The sequence below is a fragment of the Urocampus carinirostris genome, chromosome 10, assembly GCF_059441175.1.
Source record: "Urocampus carinirostris isolate Australia breed hairy pipefish chromosome 10, RoL_Ucar_1.0, whole genome shotgun sequence".
NCBI classification, from domain to species: Eukaryota; Metazoa; Chordata; class Actinopteri; order Syngnathiformes; family Syngnathidae; genus Urocampus; species Urocampus carinirostris.
This window is the reverse complement of record NC_142358.1, coordinates 9,133,152-9,151,386: the sequence shown is the minus strand read 5'-3', so window position 1 is coordinate 9,151,386 and position 18,235 is coordinate 9,133,152. Positions and strand designations below refer to the sequence as shown.

Genomic DNA, 18,235 nt, shown 5'->3' with positions numbered 1-18,235 from the left:
GACAGCAAAGGGCGCTAAATAATATACATTGTACCTTTGAAGCAGGTTGTGGGCAACTATTTGGAATCCTGGGCCACATTGGGCTGTAGTCTTTTTGTAGTATTCCTGAAGTTTTATTTTTGTAGTATAACTGTGGACCCCAAAATCCTGATGGGCCGCAGGCCAAAGTTTGCCCACCCCTGGTTTCGAGAAACACCTGTATGTTCTGTGAAGTATATTTTGCAAATGGGAAGTTTTTATTATTTTAATTACTAGTACCGTGATTATTAGAGTGGTTAATCGGTCTGAGTACCGATATGACAAAACAAGCATCATCCCTATACCGATGACTGGTATAGATACTTGTCAATCCCAACTCTTAATTGTCTAACTTCTTAAGGGATGGCGCCACACCAGGGCAATGGGGTGTTGTAACCCCCGTAAATCTGTGTAGCCCCATTTAAACCTCTGCAGCATTCTAAAAGATATTCATAAATTGTTTTCTCAGTTCCCACTATGTATCGGTCAAGCCTCCCTTTAGTCCCGGCAGGGAAAAAACCAAGGAGCCGTGCCTCGCCTTCTTCCATGTCACAACGTAACTATTTTAACGGGTAGAATCAATGCCGGATTTCTGCTGCAGGTACTTTCAGCATTTGCACTGCACTGTGTGTTTGTGAAAAATTCGTGTATTATTTGTCCTCCTGTTTGTATAGTCTGGTGTCACCGTTTAAAAACCTGACGTAGTGACCAGTGTTGGGCGCGTTATATAGTAAATGGTTTGTATTTATATAGCACATTGACCTGAAGACTCCCAAAGCACTTCACAATGTCACACTTACCTATTCTCACACACGGAAACAGAAAAACTCAGCGGTACAGTTACTGAATAATACTGATAATAAAAAGGTAAATGCTGAAAATGGGATTTAGTTTGAGTTTTTGGTGACTTCATTCAAAACTCAGTATATAACTCAGTTACCCTCTATATTGCTGAGACCAAAAAAGTAGCACATTGCTCCGAAAGTAACTATCTTGCTACAAATTACCGTCTATACTTGCAGAGAAGCCGATCCCCAAAACTGCTTTAAAACTATGTGGCTACGTATAAACAATTAGCCAAGACTCTCCATATCCATTTTGTCTCTGGGCTTCAAACCACTTCAAACCAAGATCTCCTTCTCCATTTCTAGTTTCTAGTTCCCCCTCCAGTCATGGTGTATTGCAAAAGTGTACCATGACTGGTGGTTTTTTGGTTTGATTTTCCGGTCTTAGCCACGCTCCCTTCCTAATGTTCTAAAGTTCGCTACTGATGATACACAACCAAAATATGCTGACCCTCTGATTCAAGTATTTTACTTTATGGTTGTGAATTCTGTTTGGATGTCGGTATAGCGGTAGTGAGAATACTGTATCTGCATCAGGAGAAAATCAACATTCTCATACTCTGATCTCGAGACAATGCCACCATAAGTGTATTAAGTTGTACTTTGTATGAATATATAAACATGTCCATTTTTCAAAGAATGTTGCTGGTAGATCAAGGGTTGTATGTGACACCATAAGTGAAACGACCAAACTGATTTTTGTGAAAATTTACACAGTTGTAGTGTCATGGCACCCCCAATAAATGCAGACAAAATCGATAAACATCTGCTTTTGTGTACAAGCGCCTCCGAAGCTACATGCAGCCATGCGGCTCCCTGGCGCTTTTTCGACAAACCACGGCACGACAACTTCACCCAAGTAGAATGCCCGGCAAGGCCAAGACTGCCAATGGCGGGCTATTATGCTTGTATACAAATAAACAAGGTTCCTTTGCAACGCGTTAGTCCCAACACTGGTAGTGACACACCTTCAGAAGCAGAAACTGCACACTGACATTAGTGTACAACAGAACTGGGCACTCCGGTCCTGGAGAGCCGCATGTCCTTCTTAATTTTGGAAGTTTCTCTTCTTTAACTTAGGTACTAGGAGTTTGTTACCTCTTAACGTCCGTGTAAATTCGCCTAAAATCCCAATCCAAAACGTAAATTGGATGCTGTTCTTGAACCATTTGGAAAAGGAATATGAAACGTTTTGGTCCAAACTAAAATAATCACTGCAAGTGCTACTAACATTGAGTAATATGAGTTGGAACACACATAAATAGGGTTTTTTATAATAAGGTTTTTATTCTCGCCTGAATTTTTTTGCAATTAAATGCCTGCAGATGAGTCAAGCATGGGTATCTTAGTTGGAAAACAAAGACAATAGCCTTGCCTGGTACCTTGTCAAATTTGGTCACCATCTAAAAAGCTAAACATTGTATTTTACACATTTTTCTAAGCGTACGTTTAGGCGTTTCCAAAAGTGGCCATTTGGAGACGACCAGTCGACTACACTAAATCTTTGGCATTTTAGACATTTTGAAAGAGTTGTAAATGTCTGACTTCTCTTTCCAGAAGTAAAATAAATGATTTATGGTGCGTAAAATGAATCTCAAATTGCTTTGCGTACAATTAAATTCGGCTCTGATTTGAATACACATTGTTTGGCTTTCGGCAAGTTAAGGGGTTAACCTGGTGATTGGAATCACCTGAATTGCAAAACAGAAAATCCTAAAAAATCATGAAGGACCTGCGGCCCCTCGAGGACCAGAGTGCCTAGGTCTGGTATATAACGTCAATATAACTGTCTCACAATTCATTAATTTTATTTCCTGCAGAATTTGTGATAGACAAGCAACCAATGACAACACCGGCAACCAGGAAAACGGCGAAAAAAACGACAACTCCTTCGCCGAGAACCAGAAAGGCCCCGTCGCCAACCCTCGCATCTACCAAAAAACTACAAAGAACAACGCCAGCAACAATGGCTCGCAACACAGTGACACCCACCGGTAGGCTTGCTGGTAAACCCGTCGACAAAAATGAGTCCATATTTCGTACTAAAATTCAGTCCAGCAGTCAAGCCAAGCATAATGGGGTCAACACCGGCGTATTGTTAGCCATTACTTTAGTCTTAGAAATACTACAAAATTACTAAAGAAGCACGACTACAGTAATATTACAAAACTAAATATCTAATTTAGGGCTTAACTCGCATGTGCTCCTGATTTTTAAGACATTTATTGTAGTTTTTTTTAGAGAGGTTACATGGAAATATGAATAAAATAAGATTTCTTTCTTCTATTGTGATCAATGTCATAAAACTCTTAACAGTGTGTCATATTTGGTGCCTCCTAGTGGTACAAAGGAACTTTCATCCAGTAAAAAAAAACATTGACTTGAATAATAGGCAAAAATACATGAAATATCATACCGATGTTAATTTTTATTAAAAAAAAATCAGAAATTGGAATTTATTTTACACTGTGGAATCCCCACTTAGGTCGGTCAACACAGTGCCATCTAGTGGTCAAATATTACACATTGGGCCTTTACAACTGAAAAATATATTTTTTTCTGGGTTTTTGACAACACAGTGGCGGGTCATTTTGACCCGAGGACAACAAAAGGGTTAAAACAGAGACATAATATAATATCTTCCTTTCATTGTGATGGTTTTAAAACCAGTCTGATGAAACCAATCTATTCAAAAACAAACAAATAAATAAACATAACAAGTAGATGTCTGAACGTTTTGTTATTCCTAAATTAAAAAATATTGCATAGTTCTCCAGATGTGGCCCCCCGACTCCAAATAGTTGCCCACCCCTGTCGTACACTATTAAAACCCAGATCGTCTCGTCACTGGCAGCAGACAATAACATCATTGTAGATTGCTATGTATTCTACGTAGTCTGTCTTGCTGTGAGTCAATAGGTGCCGCATTGTGTTTGCAAGGTTTATTGTCGCTTAATAAGGGGAATTGCAACAGTTAGGGCTGAGGTTGCCTCTTAAAGTATTTGCAATTACAATCCTGCTGTGCCTTGTTACTGAAAAATCAACAAATCCCAGGAATGTAGTTCAACATTAAATTGTGAATTCATTAATCTGAATCTTATAAATATTTTTAAAGCTTTGTCTTAGATGATTTTCATATGTTGATCATTTTTTTGTGATGTCATTTGTTTCAGGGTAAATGTAAACAATTCTGATCTGATCAGACTGTTGATGCATATTGCTCAGATAGATAAATAATTGCTTGAAAATTCCCTAATTAACTTACATGTCTCATTTATATTAAGGATGGGCGATACTTGGAATTTTTGTTATAGATCCAATCCAAGTATATACAAAGGTAGTATTGATCGATACCGATCTGATACCGATTCTTTTTGCTTGGAAATGTCATGATCATTGAATCACTATTGCCAACTAAAATACCTCCCACTGCACAACATCTGTAAAAATAAAGTCAGTAGCAAATATATGTAAGTACAATTGGATCGAATTTGAAAGCTATCATAATGAAAAATATGTTGAATCTTATGACCCACCAGCCACATCTTTTACATGTTTACGCTTTTCAAAGTACAGCGAGACTTCTACGTACAAGCTGCTCAAGATACGTGAAATTTTAGATACAGGCTGTATTCTGAACCAAAATTTTGCCTGACATACAAGAGAAAATCCAAGTTACGAGAATTTCCAGACACTACCACTAGAGACAGCCATACATACCTGATCCCTGGCTTCTGTGTTTTGTTTTTTAATTGCAAGGAGTGGGGCAGGGCTTTAAATTCATTTTTTAAGGTTATTGCTGTATTTTTATGTTCATTTACTATTGAACGTGTTTTTAGTGATCAGGAAGATGTCGTTTATAGGTATTTAGTGTTAACTTGGATGCTCTTGGGAGGCCGGGAACGGATTCATTGGTTTTCAGTTTGTTAACTTTAATAGGGACTCAAAATTAAGGAGAGACTTCATCAATGGATTTCGAACTTGCAAAGAGAACAGCGGAGAGAATCCGAACCTCGGATCCCAAATTCCAACCTGTTATAAAGGCCCTCCCTGGAGCCCTTTTTTCATTCATTCTCCTGAGTTACAAATATCAAAACCACCTAAAGGGTGTTAAATATCAAAGTACAGCAACATGTGCGGGTGTTTCCATTGAATGGAGTCCCTCCATTCCCAAATTCTAAGTGACACTCAAATTCGAAAGCTACAACACTTGGACCTGTCTATCAATTTCAAAATGATTTTACAAACAAACCCAGCAATTCTTTATTGTGTTTGAGCAATATTTTTTTTTTATGAAGAATAATGATCGATAAAAATTAAATGAATCTGTAGTGTTTTTAATAACTGTGTATCTTCATGTTCATGTTGAAATTTGCACTATAATTTAAATCAGTTATAATTGCTTTATTTATTTGGAATAAATGTTTTTGCATCAGCCTCAGTTTGGACAATGATCCTTGTGTGTTTGTGTTCACTGCTTTTCTTCAGTTGCGCTCGAACCCTTCCAATAGCATCCGTAAGGTCTTATGAATTGAATTGTATTTATGGTCATTGAAAACCATGTAATGAACACTGTTTGCAAGGAAATTAGACATAGCACTCCAGGGTAAGGGGTGGGCGGATCGATCGGAATATACGTATAATGGATAATAAGAAAGCTTTGGATCGGATCGATAATGCATTACTTCGCTCTTCAACCTATTTTTTTTTTTCAAAGCACTGCCACGCTTTCTCTCTCACCCAGCGCCCTCTGCAACTCACTAAGTCTATGCCTGAGTGAGTGACTGAAAGCAGACTTTTATGACTACCTTACTAGCTCTTCTCCCTACCTGGCCTCTGGCTGGCCTGTTGGATCCAGGCTTCCAGGCAGAAGAGAGGGCAAAGGAGAATCTAGACAGCCAGATCAATCCACTACCCCCAACTTTCTGTAAGAAGCTGAAATGACATAGGACACAGGAAGGGCAATGCTTTGTGGACTTTTTTAAACTACAGAAAAGGACAATGCCAGGTGTAATTTGAGGCGAAAAATTGGTCTGGTACTGTACCAACACCACAAATTTACACATGGAGAAAGCTCACCCCGCAGAGAGCGACTAGCTGCAACCAAAAACGTAAACATTTTACTGTTCCTGAACAGAAGCCTGTTAATCTGTTGTCACTGTGGCAACAGAACCAAAATGACTTCATACTGACTTTATTTCAAAACATTGGAGATTGGAAGATATTTTATTTGTCTTGTTGACATTATTATACAGTGTTTGTATTTTTGTTACATCGCTGCTTTTTTGGTTCGACTCTTTTTATTTTTTTCTGAAAGAGGTGTATAGTAATAGAAATATTTTTATTTATTTATTTATGCTAGTTATATGTTATGTGAACACAATTAATCATTTTAGTTGCTTCAATGTTTGTGCTGTGTTTGTCGTAAATATAAACTGACTTAAGAGATTGAGAGGTTTATTATTCAATGAGCATGACATTTCCAAGCAAAAAGTATTGATAACTGATCGGTAGCAAACGGCACTACCATGGATTTACCTTGATTGGATCAATCTCAAAATTCTGAGTATTGCCTGAATCCTCCCAATAGCATCAGTGAGGCCTTATGGATTGTCTTTATTGCCATTGATAACACATAGTTACCATTGTTTTTAACAAGATTAGACGTGGCAACTCAGGGAAAACATGAAATAAACACTTTAAAGAGAACACCAAACAAAAGAACCTCAGAATAAATAAGCAAATATATTTTCATACTGGTGCTTGAAGACTGGCCTAGGTTGTAATAATAGAGCAATGAAAATGAGTGCATCATACCAATAGTGCAATGAAGAGTGGGTCGAGGATAGTTGCGTGCATGGGTGTACATGCTAACGGCTCTCCAGCTCGTTTTCATTTACAGAAATCCTTCTTTTTTTACAAAGGCTGAATTTCAAAAAGGACCTGCGATAGTCAAAACCGCAAGCATTTCTTTAATAAATAAAAGTAATGCACTTTATCAACATTTTTTCAACAAATAGCTTCTGTACTCTGAAAATGTAATTTTTAAAACAATCTGCTTAACTTTGTTTTACTAGACTTCAGGGAACTATTGATGTTATATATATATATATATATATATATATATATATATATATATATATATATATATATATATATATATATATATATCACTTATTCTCAGCTCAAACTAATACTTGCAGTCATGTGTTTATATATTTCTGAGCGATTAAATTCCCACAATGCTGTTCTCTTCATTCAGTTTAGAACATAGCTAGAAAAGAGCTAGCGCATACTCCAGTATGCCGGACAGCCTCTCGATGTGCCAGATAGGTCGCGGCATATGTGGACATGATGTCTCTGCTCATTCTGTTCAGAATCTTGTGCGCTTCGAAACAACTTAGCGAGTCCAGTTTAATATTTGACAATATTTTCGCGTTATGGCCAATAACAACATCAATCATTTGGTACCTTGACTAAAAATAGTGTGATGATTAGATCCCTGATTTGTACCCCTACTGGTTTAGTAATTAAGCAATTGCATGTAGTTGTGATCAGTGATATAGCAGGGCTGATTAAACACTGCACAAGTAAGGCAATTTTGTACATAGCCATTGCAGTGGTTTGAATTCCGTTAGCCTTATAGTCCGGTGTGCCTGACATATGAAAGAAATATCTGACAAAACTAATACTTGGGGGTGCGCCTTACAAACCGGTGTCCCTTACAGAGCAGGATTTTTTTAATCTTCCAGTAAAGAGGGTGATTCTGTTTCTCCCTTAGGTTATCGCATGGCTGTCAACACCGCAGCCTCGTCTCGGATTCAAACCCCTACCGCCTCTTGGACCAGGAGACAAATGAGACTCCCTCAACCCAACCCCACTTCCCGACCTATAACCCTCCCGCAGTCTCCTCCTCCACTGTCCAAAAAGCGAACCTACCCTTTGACCACCACACATTATCCCGGACATCCGAAGAGGTGGACAACCCAGCGACCACAATATTGGAACATCAAACCAACGCCCTATAGACCCCAAAGAACCCTTATAGATACCACTCAGACGAAAACACAAGGGTTTGTGTTAGGAGAAAGGACTGACAACACGGATGGACATGAAAGCAACCAAGTCAACAAAAGCCCCAGGGGAGGACGGAGAGGTTTTGGTTATAAAAGAACGAGAGGCGGTAGGACTCGCGCAGGCTCGGTTCGACTGATCAGCACCGACGGTCTTTCGGACCGAGGCCGGGTTGAGATTTTTATACGAGGTGAGTGGGGGACGGTTTGCGACGACCTGTTCACCACCAAAGCCGGCACGGTTGTCTGTCGGCAGCTCGGCTTCAACACGGCGCTAGCCATCATGAAGCGGGCTTCGCTGGGCCAAGCCGACCCCCACGTCAGAATTTATTTAGATGACGTAGAGTGCGAAGGCGGGGAGAGGACTTTGCTGGAGTGCAAGAGGTCCAGGGTCGGGAAGCACAACTGTTCTCACGCAGAGGACGTAGGGGTGATCTGTGGTTAGCCTGGGGATTAAGACCAAAGAGTTACTTTTATCAGGAGTCTAAAACTGTCTTACGGGTTTAAAACTTGGGTAACTATCGTAAAATCCGGATTACAGAGAGCACAACAAGTTAAAAGATTTTGTTTATTAAGTAAGTGTTAACACTGCCCAACCGAGTTCTTCATTTTCTACTGTGCCAATCTGCTTTCATCTTACTTTCATCTGAGCTGTTTGGGGAGGAACACATTAGTTTCAAGGAATAGGGGATAGGGGAAGTGCTGGATAGTGACATCATGTTTGTCCCTGCTGGATTTCTTTTGTTTATAGTGGAAAAAAAATGGTGAAGGTAAGGAAAGGACTGTTTCAAATAGAGTCCAGACGCCAACCCAAACCTCAAAAAGATGAAAAACAGTTTATTCAAGTGCCTCTAACAAATCCAGTACCTGCACACGCAACCTGAATGAGCTGACGAAGGCTTAAATCATGACTGAACCAGGAGATGGCAGCAGAGAGCAACAAAGACTTAAATTCCGTTCAGCACTTTTAAGAATGAAACTCAATTTTGTCCTAGTACAGTATGCACCAGATTTTCAGTCGCAGGCTTAAACAGCCACAAAAAAATTAATTTACGTCCATTTATTATATTCTAAACTAGGTGCACACCTGGCAGCAACAGTGTGGGGAATTTTCATAAGCGATGTTTGGAATTTTGATATCGATCCAAACCAGGTGTCTTGCAAATGTCCTGTTCATTAAATAATTAAAAAGCCCCTGAGTAGTTTATTATATTTACGATTAACACAACACAAAGACCCCGCGACACTACTGAGGATAAGCGGTGCAGCTGATGAGATGAGATGAGACAACACAAAGAATTTAGGCACTAAATGTTTTATTTCCTCTATAGTATAGTATAGTATATATATAGTTGTCCGTCTCTGTGTATCCTGCGACTGGCTGGCAACTGGTTCAGGGTGTCCCCTGCCCACTGCCCGAAGATGGCTGCGATGGGCTCCAGCACCCCCGCGACCCTACTGAGGATAGGCGGTGCAGATAATGGATGGATGTATATATATATATATATATATATATATATATATATATATATATATATATATATATATATATATATATATATATATATTGTATATGATGGTTAAAAATGTGTGTGACAAATATCACTGCTGATTTGATCACACTTTTGTCTCTAGCTTCTCTTTATTTGTGTGTCTTTGCATTTATAACATTATTAAAATGTTAAAAATATAATGATGATACACATAAAATGTTAACTACTAACTTTATGATTATTTTCGAGGAATTTGAAAACAAAAGTTATATAATATTTTTATAAAGAGTGTTGCATATTAGTGTTTTACTATTTCCCCCAAAAGATTTTTGTTTTCACTTTTAATGGCTGCAAAGCATTACACAACTGTGACTCAATCACAAAAGGCTGTAAAGGAAATACAAATTACGCAGAAAATAATTTATCATTACATTAATTTGATGTGTTACATAGGACAAAGTTAGCTATAGCATATTTTGTTCTTGCTGAGTAATTAGGAAATTAAAAAATACTGTCACCTCAGCGAGCCAGCTAGCGATCAATTTTTCTTTTAAAAATCCCTGAAAGACTTGCAATATTTTACACGTTTCACTAATATTATTAATGAGTTTGCAGACAAAATGATTAGCTAACCCTGACTTCTCTTCAATGATTCAAAATCACTTAATAATACGGCATTAGATTAAATACAATCATTTTCTTTAAGCTGCACATGAACAGGTTGGAGTTATCTTTCATCACTTAACAAATAGGAAAATGATACAGCATCGGTTTACAGTCAAACGTTATCCGGGAGGATTGTTTCTACATTAATGATATTAATTACTATACATTTTTCAGCAACCTTACTTTTGATGTTTTTTAAATGTTATGCTGTATTGAATGTAAGACACAAAATTTAATGCAAAGGAAAATGCTGGACATTCTGTATTTTGAATATAAATTCAACTTTTAACAAACAGTGTCTGTGGTTTTTATAAACACTACTGCAAGAATGTATATAATCTTTCGACTTTACTTGCATTTTTTCCCCAAAAATACATTTCACTCTTCCAGAACCACATTACATATCAAAACCATATTTTACAGGTAGTCAGGGAGGTAACCCCAGATGTGAAAACGGCCAAAAAGAGCTAACTTAATATTTTTTCTTTTGCGCACGTAACAGCTTTCCCATAAGCAGGTTGGCACCTTGCATGGCTGCACGGCCGCTATTGGTGTGTGAGTGTGTGTGAAGCACATTATGAAGCGCTTTGGCAAGTCTTTATTGACTTGAAAAGCGCTATATAAATGCAGACTATTTACCATTTACCATTTGTATGTTGGTTTAAACCAGTGTTTTCCAACCTTTTCTGAGCCAAGGCACACTTTTCGCATTCAAAAATGTCGAGGCGCGCCGTCAGTTGAAATATTAAAAAATTATTCAATTTTCTTTTTTTTTTAAAGCTTAAAGTGACATTTGAAAGGTGTTCTTATAGTTTGTGGTCCCCATGCCTCAGGAAATAATGCAGGGGAATCATTATACCTAATAATTTTGCTGTAATGTGGGATTTTATTACACTTTAACCTGTTTTTCAAGTTTTACTGTAAAAGTATTTTGTTTTTTTCTCGAGAAAAATCAGAAATACATAGAAAGAGCAAAAATAGTTGTCAGTTGTTTTATAAAAACGTAAAATAACAAAATAATAATTGAACATATGCGCAAGATTCTTTACTTTATTTTTTGCAGGGCAATCTTAAACAGCTTCATTAAAAAACGTTTTTGAATATGTGTGTTTGTAGTACCTGTTGAGTAGTTAATTAGTATATAAGAAGAGAAAATATAAAGGTTTGATTGCCGGCTCCTCTGAGTTAAATGTTGAAGTACTCTTGGGCAAGACACTGAACCCCCAAACCCCTAATAAGCATGAGGAGCCTTGCATGGCTAACGCCGCTATCGGTGTGTGAGTGTGTGTGTGAATGGGTAAGTGTGAAGCACATTGTAAAGCTCTTTGGGAAGTCTCCAGTGACTTGAAAAGCGCTATATAAACACAGACTATTTACCATTGCCATTGAATGTGTTCCCACTTCCTGATGAAATGAAATGAAATGAAATGATCTGCATTTATATAGCGCTTTTCAAGTCAAAGACTTCCCAAAGCGCTTTACAATGTGCTCCACATTTCCCAATAGCGGCCTTGCAGCCATGTAAGGCGCTAACCTGCTTATTGGGGGTATTAGGGGTTCAGTGTCTTACCCAAGGACACTTCGACATGTAACACGGACGAGCCGGGATTCGAACTGGGATCCCTTGATCCCAAGACTAGCGCTCTACCTCCTGAGCTATGAGAGTTAATTACTTTGTTGATCACTGGGGAAAAAAACAATGGCGTCTTTTTTATTTGCCAAGATAAAATTGGACAATTTCCTGCGGCGCACTAGACCAGTTCTCACGGCACACTAGTGTGCCCCGGCACACTGGTTGAAAAACACTGGTTTAAACTAAAGGGACTATGTGTATTATTTAGCGCCACCATGTGGCTAAGAAATACTAATAATTCAGTTTTTTTTTAAAAAACTATTTAAATAGGACGTAAAATACATTAATTATCATATAAACGTTCTTTTTTTATATACTGGGCGAAGAATTTGTATTTATTTTACATGACATGACACGCACTTAGAAAGAGTTAACATGATTGCCCACCATCTTGCAGTTCAGGGTTAAGTGGAAAAACAAAATAAAAAAACATTCATTTATTGGGGTGGTTCACTGGAGTGAAGCAGTTCCATCGTGTTTTACTACTTTGGACTTGTGAATACAGAAGATAGCTGTGTCGTTCACAAAAGGGTTGACAAAACGGTTAACTGTTGTGTTTATAGGAAATGGTAGTGGTTTGAAAAGGATGAAATTGGGAGTGAGCGGAAAATTCCTAAATCCCCGTCCTCACACCAGTACTATTCAGACTGGACCTTGCTGGTTTTTGCTGGTGGACTGAAAATAGACAGGGCCCCTCCCCGACTGCAAACCGTATATCATTTGAAAAAATTTAGAGACTGTATAAAGACTGAATGAATGCACACATTTAGACATCAAGTGAACACATTAAGTAGCATAAACGTAAAAAGTTATTAAAATAATTATATTATGACTTAAATAAATAAATTGGTGATGACTACATATGTATTGACACATTTCAATATTACAGTATATATTTTACAAAAAAAAAAAAAAAAAAAACATTCTTACCTGTCAACTCTGGGGAACTAAAAGAACTAAAAATTCATAGCTTACCCTCCAATGCTCGTTTATCGTTTATATAATAAACTTGTGATTTGCAAAATCCAAGAAGTAGAAACTTTTTAAAATATCTACATGCAATGAAAATATTCTATTATGAAACCCAGAATTTTCACATTTTAAAACAAAATGTATTGTACTCCCGCCTCCTGAATTTCTTTGGACAGGACATTGAAAATTCACTTTGCTCATTGATCAGATCACCTAAAATCATTCAGTTTATGTTTCAAATCACTAATGATTTTGAATGTTACAAGAAATTTAAGTTTGATAAACATGTTGTAGTTCCAGACAAAAGACGCATGGAGGCGTTACAAGACTTTTTAGTCGTACTACTGCATGGGTGCCAATCAACCCAGTTTCCTATTTCAAGAATTCTTCGTCAATTAAGGATCAGAGACGCACATTCAGTTGGGTTTATTTTTTAATTTCCAGTTTATTTTTAATAGTGTCAAATTGGGCTATCCATGGGTTATGTAATCATTTGTCATAGTTCATAGTCAAGTGGACGAAAAGTGTAAGAATGAGTCTTGTGATTATTTTTGCCACTTAATGCTTTGTCTCTTCAGAAATTGTATGAGAAAATACACAATCTCACATCGGATTTCACAAGTTGCTGTTGATTACAATTCTTGTTCATGTATAAAAAAAAGGTTATTCATGTCTAATTTCTTGACCGATATTGGAATTATGTTGCTGCTAAATTCCATTACACTACATTTTCATTGCACTGTTGTTCTAATGTACTTACAATTTAGGCCGGTCTCCAAGCATTACCTTGTAAATGTATTTGCCTTTTTACTCTAAAATGTATTTTAAGACTATGTATTGAAAATGAAAATCCATCGTTTTTTGTCCATATCGAGCAGGGCTTTTGCTGCCAGTTGTTCACAGGAAATAACATCAAGGTTCAAGTAACGACCAAACAGGTTTCATCAGGCATAGAACCAAAAGTAAATATTTTGGGGGGTGACTTCTGCTTTTGAAGAAGTATAAATAACCTTAAAAACAGTCAACCTCTACATTTCGGAAAATAACTTATTGAAGCAAGTCTTCAAATTTTTCCTCCGGAGCCTTCGCTCTGAAAATGCTGGTCCGCTCTGAAAATGCTGGTCCGCAGGTTCGAAAGCATTCTCCATTCGGGCCCTGGTGCTGTGGAATGCTCTTACCCCTGAGATTCGATCTGCAACCTCAGTGGAAATATTCTATAGCATATTAATAACCTATATTTTATGTCGACAATATCTGTGTATTATTTGCCCTCATGTTGGTTTTAGATCAGGGGATGGTGTCATAATAGTCTGTGGTTTGCAATAATCTGTGGTCTGTGCAGCCCGTTGAGACTCTGTGATTAAGGGCTATACAAATAAACATGACTTAAATTGACTTGAGAGCAATGTACTGTATGTTATAACAAGAATGGCTGGGGTGCACCATTAGAGCCTCACCTGTGTTTAGACACGAAACCATGATTGAGTTGCATTACCCTTTTTGGCAGGGTCATTGGCACCTCTGAATGGAAAACTCAAAGAGTAAGACTAAGTCCGCCTGCCTGTAAAATATGGTATTGATATTCAGTGTCGCAAAACTGAAAGAGACAACATTTTTTGAGCATTCTTTTTTTTTAAATTGCCAAACCTTATTACTGTCTGCAAGACATATTGAAATCGCATGTTTTCTGGCCCAATAAAACCAAAAGTGTTAAATCACCTTTTGGGGCGCTTTTCAGATCTATGGTAACCTACCAGACTGCCTGTAAACAATGGTGTTGACATCCAATGTTGGAGAGTTTAATTTCCCTCCTGGAAAATAAATGCTAGGTCAACCAATCCAACATTTCTAAGTCAGCTTTGTTTGACATTTTTCACATCTAGGGTAACCTACCTGTTTGCCTGTGAAAGATGGTGTTGATATTCAATGTTGTTTTGGTCCTGGGAGAGTGGAATGTCTTTCTGGGAAAAGGCTTAGCTGACAAAACCAAAACGTCCGAGTCAGCTTTTTTTGTGACATTTTCAACATCTAGGATAACTTATATGACTGCCTGTGAAACATGGTTGAATGTAAACTCCTTTCCTCTTATCCTTGGGTGGCCAGTTACACAAACAATCAAACAGACAAACGCATATATATACTTAACCAAAACGAAAACATTATCACAACCCTCGCTTTGCTTGTGGGTAATAATCATACTCATGCATTTTCTGTGAGACAAAAATACACACAACAGTCTCTCACTTATAACACACACAAACTCACTGGTCGGTTGGATACACAGATGGTAGAGTTGGGTGATGCTTGAGGCCCTACTAGACCCAACACATGGAAATACACTATTTAAACGCAGATACACAAAGCACTCATGCACATGTAAAAAACTATACTTGGACATTCATTAATCCAAATGGGGCTCATACTTCATTAATGTGTCTATGGCTATCTATTTTAGTCAAACATGACTTCCATTTTTAATGAAGGTTTATCCAGTATGCTGTTGTGGTTACGTGTGGCTAACTGTCATACAATAATTACCTTAACCACACAAGATCTTCGGTCTCTTATTCATTGAATGATTTACAGCTAGGTTTTTTTTTCTTTTCAAAGGGACCGTTTGATAAGTGTGAAAATACACTTGCAAACTTGAACTCAATTAGGCCAAACTATACCTGCAAGTGCCTATTACACATAGGGGCCACAAGGGCACAGTAAACTAAAATCAGGCCGAATATACTTGCTTTCAAGGTAATTATTTTCACAGGCATAAGCGAGCTAAGTGGCTGCTTAGGGCCTCGCAACCAGTAGGGGGCCCCCAAGAGTGGTTAATTTTTCTGGTGCCAACATTGTCCCCATTGTCACTTTGTGTGTCCACTCAAAATACTTCTACAGAAATACACAAATATACTACACAATAACTACAAAACAAAATATCAAATATAGTGCTTAAAAACAGGGACCTCGTGTATTATTTTGCTTTCATTCTGAAAAAAAATAGTATAGAATTACTACAGAGATACTACTACAGTAATACTATATTACAAAATACTACTACAGAATTATGTATTCCAAAATTACTACTATAGACATACTACAAATATTCTACAAAATTACCCCTAAAATACTGCTTTGGAAATACATCAATTATACTTCTACTGAAATATTAAAAAATATTAATACATAATACTATAATATAGAAAACTACTGCGGAAATTTTACTACAAAAATACAACTTCAAGAGGTTTAAAAAAGAAATACTGCAAATTATACCTATAGCGATACTACAAAAATTCTCCAATGGAAATATCACAAAAATAATTTGAAAAAACAAAACAAAACTACCGTAACACTGTACTACAAAAATACGACAGATGTACAGCAAACATTTTTATATTTAAATACTACAAAATACAACAGAGATTGTACAAAAATACTAAAAAGAATACTACAGTAATACTACAAAATACTATAATCATAAAACAACTGTAATAGTACAAAAATACTACAGAAATACTACATATATACAACCAAAAATCTACTTTCAAAATACAACAAAAGAACCACAGAAATACTAAAAAAATATCACTATGGAAATACTACATAAAATTACTTCAGAAATACTACAAAAATAGTACAAAAAAACTACAGTGACAACAAAAAAACGACAGAACTTTAATAAAAATTGGGCTTCAGAAATACTAAAAAAAAAACTTAATACTTCAAACCTAAATAACAAATGAAGTACTTAAAACCGGAAACTTATATAGTATTTTGCTCTAAAAAAATTGATAAAACTAATCTATATGAAAAGAAGGATAACATGTGGCATGAGGCCCCTGACTCCAAATAGATGCTTGGGCTCACTGGAATATGAGATGACGAACAACTGTAATCAAAGAGTCCATTAGTAGTCTGTGCAGCCCTTTGAGACTTCTTGTGATTAAGGGCTATAACAATAAACATAACCTGAAACATAACCTGGATTATGCAAAACAAAAGAGTTTAAGCAGCAAGTCAGAGATACTCTGTGGCACTCTTGTTGCGCTTGAGCAAATCAAGAGACAATCCACAAAGAACAACAGTAACATCATTGAAGGGACAGTGTGTAATATTTAGCGCCACCTGCCGCTACAAAAAACCCTTCATTCAGTAAAAGAAAATATTGATTTGAATAATAAGCAAAAATACATGAACTATCATACCAATGTTCATTTCTATAAATATTCATAGGTCCAGAAATGTGTTTTTCTTTTACATAGCGGAATCCATACCTAGTAGTCGCCGCCATGTTTGTTTGGCATCTTGTTGCTACGCTGTGCTCATTTGGCACTGTTTTTTGTTTACATTAGACAATACAGTTCCATCTACTGGTCAACTATGACACAATGTACCATTAAGTGAATGTTAAGGTCAATAAATCATTTGGTTAAATAATTGATTAATTCGTCTGAAGAGACGAGTGAAATATATCTGTTCTGCCTTTCGGTGCACCACTCATTTTTTGATAGTTTTATCAGAACGGATGACAAATCTCGCAGTCTGTCATTAATCTTAATGTGGCTACACATCAATTTAGGTGAGTTCTTGTACTGTTTTAGCAGTTCTTGTTATTTTCATTGGTACGCACAATAACTCATTCTATGAAGTTGCAAATTATGCACACGTTCATCACTAATATAAAAAGTAAATTCCGGACTATAAACCACAACTATCGTCACATAATTTCAATTGCGGCTAATGCAGAGCGGCGGAAAATGTATGCATTGTTTGTATCAGCCGCCTGGGGCGCTCGAGGAGAAGAGGTGTCAAGGTAGACGCCAGTAACAACTGCCAATAAACACTTGAAAAGAAGAGAATTAACGCGCGGTAATACACATTGTACATGGATATAATTAGCATAAACTGACTCGTATAAAAGAAAATGCAAAAAACAAAGGCATATAAAGCAGCTTTTAAGTTAAAAGCAATCAATCTCGCAGATGTAGAAGAAAATAGTGCTGCTGCATGAAAACAACACATAACGAATCGATGGCAAGACGCTGGAATGGCGGTGGGAAGAACTGGAGCAATGTAAAAAGTCAAAGGTTTGAGGGCTTATAAAAGCAGGTGGCCTTAACTGGAACACATTCTTGAAGGCTGGGTGAACGTACAGAGAGCAGATGGCTGAGGTTTTTCCGTTGTCGAGATCAGACTGAGAGTAAACACAATCGCTACTTAAAAGATAAATCAAGATTTCAAAGGAGGACCATCTTAGATTTAGGAGAGATAAAAAAAACCATCTGTCTATCAGGACACAGACAACTCAGTATCAGCAACACCCTCTCAACTACACTCGTAACCACTGGTATACATGGGTGATAGGGGACCTGCCCATCACTTGAGGCCTGATCTCTGTTTTTTTTTGTTTGTTTTTGGAAGAGAGTAATAAATGGGCCCCCCATACATTTGATATGCTCCCATTGAGACTGGCAACAGGTCTGCTCCCGAATAAAAGGAAAAATAAATTAAATTGAAAAATTCTCTGTGTATCGTCTT

At 37.2% G+C, this 18,235-nt stretch overlaps 1 protein-coding gene across 1 annotated transcript in view; it reads left to right on the top strand.

The window, feature by feature from the left end:
- The window catches only part of LOC148357645 (HHIP-like protein 1), a 40,993-nt gene extending 31,578 nt beyond the window's left edge, over positions 1 to 9,415 (top strand). The window contains exons 13-14 of the mRNA XM_088345783.1: positions 2,684 to 2,857; positions 7,645 to 9,415. Of these exons, the coding sequence (XP_088201909.1) occupies positions 2,684 to 2,857; positions 7,645 to 8,381 (911 nt within the window). The 3' untranslated portion in view covers positions 8,382 to 9,415. The remainder of the gene's footprint in view (positions 1 to 2,683; positions 2,858 to 7,644) is intronic.
- Positions 9,416 to 18,235: the final 8,820 nt, after the last annotated feature.